The sequence below is a fragment of the Seriola aureovittata genome, chromosome 20, assembly GCF_021018895.1.
Source record: "Seriola aureovittata isolate HTS-2021-v1 ecotype China chromosome 20, ASM2101889v1, whole genome shotgun sequence".
NCBI classification, from domain to species: domain Eukaryota; kingdom Metazoa; phylum Chordata; class Actinopteri; order Carangiformes; family Carangidae; genus Seriola; species Seriola aureovittata.
This window is the reverse complement of record NC_079383.1, coordinates 4,132,604-4,141,688: the sequence shown is the minus strand read 5'-3', so window position 1 is coordinate 4,141,688 and position 9,085 is coordinate 4,132,604. Positions and strand designations below refer to the sequence as shown.

The window sequence follows — 9,085 nt, the reverse complement described above, 5'->3', positions numbered from 1 at the left end:
TTACACCCAGTATCACAGAAACTGGTGAGGTCTACAGCAAGTCAGCGGTCATGAGAATGAAGCCACTTGCAGCCTTGTCATGCAATTCTCGGTGTAGATAAGTGATGTAACGCCAGTGGTGGACTGGCGCCTCTGTGTAACTGCAGATAATTACGGTAATTGCAGCGTGTGGATTTTTCTATGTTCCCTGAAGCTGTGTGTCTCACCCTGTTGTCTGTTGGACACCGTTGACGTCTGTGGATGCTTCATTTCTACAAACATAGAGCTCTGAACGTAGAAATCCCGGGCCTTATCACCCCCCCCCCCCCCCCCCCCCCGTCTCTGGACATAATATTACTACACTAATCGACACTTTCTGCAGGTGAAGGTTTTTTTTTATCTCTCACAAATGTTTCTCAGTTTCAATTGTAAAATAAATAAATAAATAAAACTTATAAATGAACCAAATAAATCTGTACATGTGATGCATTCTAATTTTTCTTTTAATTCTGATGAAAGCAGTTGGTGCAGATACAGATCTTGTTTTGTGTTGCCGTTTAAATGGCAATTGTGTCTGGGCGCGCGCTGTATGTGTGTGTATGTGCATGCGCGCGCATGTGTGTGTGTGTGTTCCTGTGTCGTCTCGGTGGCGCCATGGATTGCTAATTTCTGTGAGCGGCTGTCCGCTCCTCCCTGCGGCAGCAGCAGCAGTCTGGTAGCCTGGAGGAAAGCGGCTCAGCGCGGCGTCAACCTGGCTGCCAGCAGGATGACACTGCAGGTAGCTGCTGCTGGCTGACTTCACTTTAACACAGCTGTTAAAATATAAAATGCAATAATGGTTCCTGGGATGACTACATACATAGAGCTATATTTCACCATGCAATTAAATCATTGCGTGAAATATCCTTTCAATTAGCCTAAATACGTCCAGGAAACTATTTTAATTCGCTTTAAAAAGCTGCCGATTTAACATTTATAACGTACATAATGTATTTCCTTTTCCCTAAATGCAGTTACTCATACAGAAAGCGATACGTTAGTATTTTTTTGTTGACAGCGCGCACTTATTTCACATTTGATACACAAACAAGCTAATATATTTGAATATATTGAATATAAAACGTCTACATATTTAATATTACAAATTACATTACTAGTAGTAGCCTTATTTATTTGTGCAAAGTCTGAAACAATACAGTCAAACGACACTGTCAGGGAGTCAGTGAAGTTTGTATCCACACTCAGTCTGTTGACCTGGTGGAGTGACTGCCTCCCGGACCAATGGTATCCAATAATGACATATGGAATATGGTATTATGGAAATGAAGGAGGATGAATGAAGGGACTGGCTTGACCTGAGACATCAAGTCAGAGATTGACAGACAGAATGAGACCGGAAAAATAGTTGATTTAGCCTAGAAAATAAAAGCATCAAGTTTGTCCCTTCAGTGAGAAATTGACGACACCTAATGTGTTATAGTGCCAATAAGTGAAACGGCTTAAAATAGTATTTGCTGATAAAGGAGAGCCTTAACCATGGGTGTAATACGTCACAGTGTGTGTTGATGTAGGCCAAGTAGACCAACAATAATGTTATCATTAATAGATAATATTAACCTGCCATTAATTAGTAATTCCTCCACCTGTGTTCAAAGTCCAAAATTCTATTGATGCATAAAGAGCTTTTACTGACGGATTTATTGCACTTCCACTTCCAATGATACATAGTGGGACCAAAACAAAGTAATGCGCTTTTAATTTTACATTATTTAAATGTTTTTTTCTTTTTATGAAACGTACAATTTGTTTAAAGTCCACTTAATTTTATTTCATTTATTCTGTTTTAAATGTTGTTATTTTTACTTTCATTGCATTGTGGGTTTTTTTTTGTGCCGTATGTTACAAAAAATTGCTTTATTTTGAAAGGAAGTACCGGATACAACGTCGTTACGTATTCTGCCAAACTTCTCTCTCGGTGGTCTGACCAATCAGGTTACAGGGGGCGGAGCTCTGACAGACCACAGCTATTTCTTCTGCTAAACCTCGTCTGTTCCGAACCTGTGAGCGGTCTCTGGTCCAGCGGAGTCGTCCGTCTTTTGCTAACTTTTCTCCGTCCAGGATTTACAAACTGATGCTTCATCGTGACCGGCAGCATAGACAGGCAGAGGAGGACCGGCGGTGACAACTTTATCTGACATTTTAACTCTCTTCAAAGGAGTATATTTCTCTCTTTTTTTTAAACTTTTGGCTTGAAGAAGGAGACGTTGGTGTTTTGCGTTTCCAGTAATGTCGGACCGCTTTTAAAAACAAGAACTTTTCTGTCTCCATGCGGGAGAGGAAACATCTCGGGGAGATTTTCGGCCACGGTGTGTTTCAGTCTGGATTGTTGAGCTGTCGTGTTTCGGCACAGGAATGCCTCGTTTCTCGCCGTAGCTCCATGTAAAGCTCTTTGTCGTCCAGCTCTTGTCGCCCAGCGGACTCCGCCGCTGCCACTGGATATACGAGGACCTTCTGCGCAGTAATTCGGTGTAAATGGATCGACAGTCCAGTTTCATTTCCATTTGGCTACAACTGGAGCTCTGTGCCATGGCTGTGCTTCTCACTAAAGGTATATATAGACTTTGGTCCGCGGACAGGACGTGTTTGTTTTAGCTTCTTCAAATCAGGCTAAACAATATTTAGAAATGATAAAACCAGATTGAACTTAAACCTCACTCAGCTGCCCTCACTGGCGACCCAAGCTCCAAAAAAAAAACAAAAACAGATTTGACACAATAATGCAAACGTATTTTAAGAAAGGGGTAATATTCTATATGCTAATATTCTTGAATTTACGTAGTGATTTAGTGACTTGTATTTACTTCAAACATACTTTTTAAACCGCCATGGAAACAACTATCATGATCCCAACCACAGTTTTTGACTTCTTTGTATAAAAGTGTTTTTATGCCCTATATCTGATTTTTTTTTCCCAGCACAAACTCCAACTTAAACTTCCAAACTCTATGAATCATTGTTATTGATAGCCCAACACACATAAATACTAAAATCCTGTCTCATCTTCGCTGCCGTGTTTCACTTCACTAAACTCATGTTTAACTCAGTTTTGAAGCTGCCATTCATACTGAGCCGGGGCTAAAAAGCTTCAGTGCTTGGCCTGTTTCTCTGCCCCCCTCCCTCCACACCACCTCAGCCCACAAAGGGGCCTCTCCTTTCTAATGAAATATTCTCCAAATGACCTGCCCGGGCCCTGCTGCTCCAATCATTCACAGGGAAAACACTGATCTGATGAATGTGGCCCTGCACTGAGAGTTGGTGCATTCAAAGAGCAGCTACCACTGAGAGGAGCAGAATATGTTTCTGAAACTTTCAGGTGGTAGTTTTAGCTCAGTTTTTTATGCAGGAGATGGAAACACAAGGGATAACTTTTGTTTCACTATAACTGCCTTGTTTGTGGAGCTGTTTCTAAAAAAGAAATTCTGTTTTCATTTTAACTAGTTTTCATGCAAAACAGTCACCAGACAAATGAAGAGTATAGAAATCCTGCAACATATTTTGAAAGAATAAAACATATATAACATGACATCAGAAGACAGTAAAAGTCCATAAATATAAGTTGTGAAAAGAGGATTGAAGTCATGTTTTGGTTTTGTTTGGGCAGGTCCTTGGCTTAGATTTATATTGTTGCAAAGTTTGTTTAAAAAAAAAAAAAGGCCATGGATGAAGTAATGAGTGGGCCTGTGTAAAAGCAGACAGCCCTAATGATAAGGTTGCTGGAAGCTCTGTAGATGGGACCCCAGTGGACCCCCCCGTCCCCGGGCAGTCCTGACCACAAGTAAAGCTTTGCGTGCAAACTGGGGTGAAAGGAGACTCCTGCGCCGCGCTCCGGCCCCCCTCACTCCCTCCCTCCCTATTTGCAGTTTCCATTTGGGTTGAAAGAAATTGACTTTGGCAAACAAACCACTAATTATAAGCTACACGGTTCCTGTTTTATAATTCAGACAAAAATGAGCATTTGCATGAAAAACTTAAATGACGGCATAGAGGCCGAATTAGTGCAAAAGTGGAATATTCCCGTGAGGTCTTTTAAGTAACCTGGCTGTTTATTGCAGGGCGTAGAGGCCGCGAACCTTTATAATAAAGCGCTGTAGGCTACAGGCTGAATTTGACTTGGCTGAATCTGGAAAACATCACCAGAAAAGTAGTATTGTTGTTGGATATGTTCTGGTATAACTGCACTAAAAATAATCAAAATGATGATGATTAGGGAGCTGAGTTAAATTAACCTCTTGATGAACCCTTTCAAGGATCTTTGAGGGTCTCTTCAGCCCAGTTTGGGACAATCCTGACAGTCATTCCTAAACTCCTAAGCTCAGGTTCAGGCAATGCTACATCAAACAATCAGCCGAAATGTGACTTGTCAGAAATGTGTTTTAAAGCTATAAGTACAACTATAATCTTGGCACACGTTTCCCTAACCCTGCCTATTTTGCCTCTATGCATTTCCAGGAGAAATAAGGTGTTACTGTGACGCCCCGCACTGCGTGGCCACCGGATACATGTGCAAATCGGAACTGAACGCCTGCTTCACCAAGGTCCTGGACCCACTCAACGCAAACTCACCCCTCACTCATGGGTGTTTGGATCCCATCGCCAATGCTGTAGACATCTGCAGCAGCAGCAGCTCGAGGGCCGCGGACGCCCTCAGTGGGGCCGTGGGCACGACACTGGAGTGCTGCCACGAGGACATGTGCAACTACAGAGGCCTGCATGACCTGGCGCACACCAGGGATTCAACAGGTAAAGAAGAAAGTTGTTTCAGGGCTGAATGACTGGCTGTCAAGATGTTTGCTTTTCACTGAAAGCTGAAATATGAAATTCGCTTTAACTGGTTTTAAAATGATTTGACTCCCTGGGGGATTTTACGATTCCTCCTCAGCAAATATTCACCATGTTCCTCTTTCCAGAAGCAATATATTGAGCTGTAGGGTTCTTCAAACACGTTGCTGTTAATGAACATACAGGCCACCCTTGCCCCCCCACCTACTTCTTTTTCTACTTCCCAGCTTTACAGAACTTCAATTTGACTTTTAATGGGGCCCAGCTCTGGGCCTGGGAAGGCAGGGAGCAGCCAGTTACCTTAAGCACTTGGAAAGAGATCAGATATATTCTTTTTTTTTTATTATGTGTGCACTATGTAATTTTCCAACTGAGTAGGTATGTGCCTTGTAGAATGAATATTCCCTGACAAGTCTGCATGTTGGGCAGAAATACTGGCTTGGAGAGTTATGAAAGGGTGCATAGAGAGGAAGGGGAGCTCTCCTGAGGGGATTTTCTGTTGTGACCCTGACCAGAGCAGACTACAGTTTATTAGCTCAAATTAATTTCTGGCTCTCGGGTCGGGACAAGGTGACTCATTTGTTTTTGGCCCTGCTGCCCTTTCTCACTTCCTCGCTCTCATCCGTCTTATTTCCTCTTTCTCTGTGGTCACTGACATCACTATAGAGGAGAAGCAGCTCTGTGAGAGCTTCTCATCAAGTATCAGTTCCTTCTGTCAAAGATTACATTTGCACTTAAATCAGTCACTACAATACATAAATCTGTGTATAATAATGTGTAACACATGAACATGCATTTGAACACATGAGTGTCTCTGTGTGTACAGATAGCCGGTTCCAGCCGGACAGCAACAACAGGAACCTGGTGACCCGGGTCCAGGAGCTCGCCTCGGCCAAGGAGGTGTGGTTCCGGGCAGCGGTGATTGCAGTGCCCATCGCCGGCGGCCTCATCCTGGTCCTGCTCATCATGCTGGCGCTGCGAATGCTGCGCAGCGAGAACAAGCGGCTGCAGGACCAGCGGCAGCAGATGCTGTCCCGGCTCCACTACAGCTTCCATGGCCACCACACCAAGAAGGGCCACGTGGCCAAGCTGGACCTGGAGTGCATGGTGCCGGTCACCGGCCACGAGAATTGCTGTCTGACCTGTGACAAGATGAGGCAGGCCGACCTGGGCAATGACAAGATCCTGTCTCTGGTGCATTGGGGGATGTACAGCGGCCACGGCAAGCTGGAGTTTGTATGACTTCCTGCTGGGAACTATATGACTCACCTCCCCACAACCACCCAGGACAGCCTCTCAATCGTTGGCTTTTGTTTTTTAACTTTAAAAGACATTCCCATGTTTTTCGTCCATTGGACTTTTGGGTTTATGTTTATGTCAGTGGCGAAAAAATACGAGACTGATCTCATGCCGTGTGGTTTTTGCTAGAGGAGCACTTTACTTGAAAATGAAAGGCAAAGCAGCAAGAAGCTGTATTTAAGCTTGAGAGAGGGCAGGACTGAGGTGGAGTGAGAGCTCCATCACTGCTCCTGAGGATCCTGGACTTTTACACTGAGCGCTGAAGGATTCCAAATCTGTCTTATTTGCACATTTGTAAAAAAAAAAAATCAAAAAAAGTTGTTGTTGCTTAAAACAAGAATTTTACACTGACACCAGGGTACAAAAAAGGACTTGTTTGAGGAGGAAAAAAAATTCAGTGTTTGACTGTAGGTGTGCACACTCCTCTGTGTACGTTTCATGATTCAAGCGTATTGTAAAGATTTTAAATATATATATATTTTTGTCTGATAAAACTGACTGGTGTGTGTGTGTCTTGTTCTGGGTGAATGTCCAACATCTCTCTGTGATCAGACTATAAGCTTGATTGTGAGTGTGAAAGAAAAACTTCCATTAAAAGTGACTTTTTATTTATTTCATGATTCACTCTTGTGTTTTTTTAACCATCCATGTACTTTACACATCACTGCTGTGATCATCGCCTTTTTCCTTTTTAGAAAGGGGCAAGTGAGACGGTCGCCCTGATTTGACAGTGAGATGTTTTCCAAGCGAGGTCTTAGTGTGGCCTTGGCATGCTCTGTGTGTGTGTGTGTGTGTGTGTGTGTGTGTGTGTGTGTGTGTGTGTGTGTGTGTGTTGTGGTCCTGCCAGTAAGGCCTTGTTTTGCAGTAAAGCTGCGGCATCTGTCTCAGTTGTTGTTGAACCCACTCCAGAGGTCAGAGGTTTTTTTATTCTGTCCTCCACCTCCTCACTTGCTGGATTTATCCTGGAAGTAGTGACAGTATTTATTTTATACTCACTTTAATGCCAGTAAGCACCTCCCCTATTCTGCCTGTCTGCTGAACACTGTCTCTCCTGTGTTCAGCAGCATGTCAGTAAAGGGGGACTTCGATATTAAATATATCCTGTTAAGTCTGTTAAGTGGTTTGGGACTAAATTCCTTTATTTCTGTTGCATTGATTTGCAGTAGCTACAGCCATGTTTTAAAATTTAAAACAAATCCTATGAAAAACCAGCAATGAATTGCACCAGCTAACAAGTACTGTGTCTGTATCAGAGCCTGATATATCTTGTGTTATTCCTTTGTGCTAGAGAAGCACATCAGCGAGCCACACTGCTTCTCTGGGTGACATGATTTGCTGACAAATGGCCTTCGCTGCCAGATCAGATAGTGTCAGGCACAACACTTGCTCATATATGAAATGACATATTTGTGACCTGTACTTAAAGAGCTATGTCTTCAGTAAGAACAAGTGAGCTTCAGCTAATACAGAAGGCTTTTCAAGGGATTTGTTGACAATGAAAACAAGTAAAATAACAATCTTAGTTATTCTTTGCTGTTAAAGGTTTAGTTCGCCTAAATTCCAAAGTGGTATCTAGCAACACAGATTTCTTTGGTTTTGTTTGCCCAGGTTTTCTGCCTCTGACATTTCTACCAACTACCCCGATACGATGTAAGTCAATGGAATCCCTTTTTTGAGGTGCTTGAACATTGTTGTTGTATTTGAAGAGTTAAGCAGCAACAGGTCTTTCCAGAAACAGTATCCCTGCCCCTCATTGGGACTATTTCTTTGGTAGAAAGTAGTTCCAATTAAAACATACGTGGATTACCCACAGGATTGTCATATGTAATTTGAGCCTTTAAGGATAAATGGTCTATAGAATAACTTAAAGGGACACTGGGCAGAATAATAAATTTATGTTATAATGTCATAAATGGTGCTCCACCAATTAATGGAACAAAGTATTTCTAGCCAAAATAGGAGGCAGCCACTTCCTGTCTGAAATATTGCAAAATGTGCAGTGCAAACAGCAACAAGTGGAGCGGTAAAAGCCTGGTTCTGACGGTTTGTTTGGAGCCGGGGGTTTAGGTTTCTGTCGTGCTCATTCCTCGGTCGTTTCTAAACTCTAGCTGAATATTTACATTTCCAGGAGACCACATGTCGCAGTAATCATGACAGGGCCGCAGCAGTTGGCGTATTATGCACCGTGTGCGTCACACAAAGCTAGAGACGGGAACGCTCGGGTTGAAAAGTTCACACCCTACACTGCTGCTAGTCACCATGGAAACCGCAAGTAAGACATCCTGTAAGGAGTTTAAAGTCGAGGTCCGCTTCACTGAAGAGTGTGTGTCTCTGTGCGGAGCGGTGACCCTTGTTTCTTTCCATTAGGAGGACAGGAAAACACTATTAGCAGCTAACCACTTAACGGCAGCTTGCATTAGCGAGGCCTAGCCCACGCTCAGGGCCTCCCCCAGGACTATTACCCTTGTAATAATAACAATGTCCTCTGCCTGGCCTGCCTAATGTGACTGCTGTTTTCTTTAGCCTGATTCCACTTTGCTGGCTCACCCATGGGTGTCAGGTGGCTACGGGAAGGTGAGGACATCAGCATGTATAAGCCTAAAAGATGTTTGTCTTTAGCTTTACCTTAGCAGACACAAGGACACACCCTACTGCTTTGTTCTGCATCTTAACTCTCACCACCTAGACCACCACACACACACACACACACACACACACACACACACACCAGCACAGAGTCTGCAACCGCAGCCAGGCCTCCTCCGACATCCAGCAGTCACAGCTCAACCTCGACAAAAGCCGGAGCCAACAGCGGCGGCACGGTCATTAGCATCGGCCATTTTGAGCAGCACTAGGCAGTCAAGTTGTTTGTATTCACATGCAAATTTAATGAGGTATCCAACCGGCCTCCATCAAAAGAGCTCCAATTTGTTTTGAAGCGACTTCAAGCTGCCCCCCCCCACCACCA

At 43.5% G+C, this 9,085-nt stretch overlaps 1 protein-coding gene across 1 annotated transcript; it reads left to right on the top strand.

Moving 5' to 3' along the window:
* Positions 1-2,023: 2,023 nt before the first annotated feature.
* Positions 2,024-6,729, top strand: bambia (BMP and activin membrane-bound inhibitor (Xenopus laevis) homolog a). Its single transcript, XM_056365118.1, has 3 exons — positions 2,024-2,587; positions 4,489-4,779; positions 5,645-6,729. Exons 1-3 carry the CDS (start codon positions 2,512-2,514, stop codon positions 6,058-6,060), a joined length of 783 nt encoding a protein of 260 aa, XP_056221093.1. The 5' UTR covers positions 2,024-2,511; the 3' UTR covers positions 6,061-6,729.
* The last annotated feature ends 2,356 nt before the right edge of the window (positions 6,730-9,085 follow it).

What these genes read in the sequence shown, in the direction of transcription:
- bambia (XM_056365118.1), top strand. Translation starts at nt 2,512, where the DNA reads ATGGATCGACAGTCCAGTTTCATTTCCATTTGGCTACAACTGGAGCTC. An exon ending in GGCTGTGCTTCTCACTAAAG is followed by an intron (nt 2,588 to 4,488) that starts GTATATATAGAC and finishes ATGCATTTCCAG; the next exon opens with GAGAAATAAGGTGTTACTGT. An exon ending in GCACACCAGGGATTCAACAG is followed by an intron (nt 4,780 to 5,644) that starts GTAAAGAAGAAA and finishes CTGTGTGTACAG; the next exon opens with ATAGCCGGTTCCAGCCGGAC.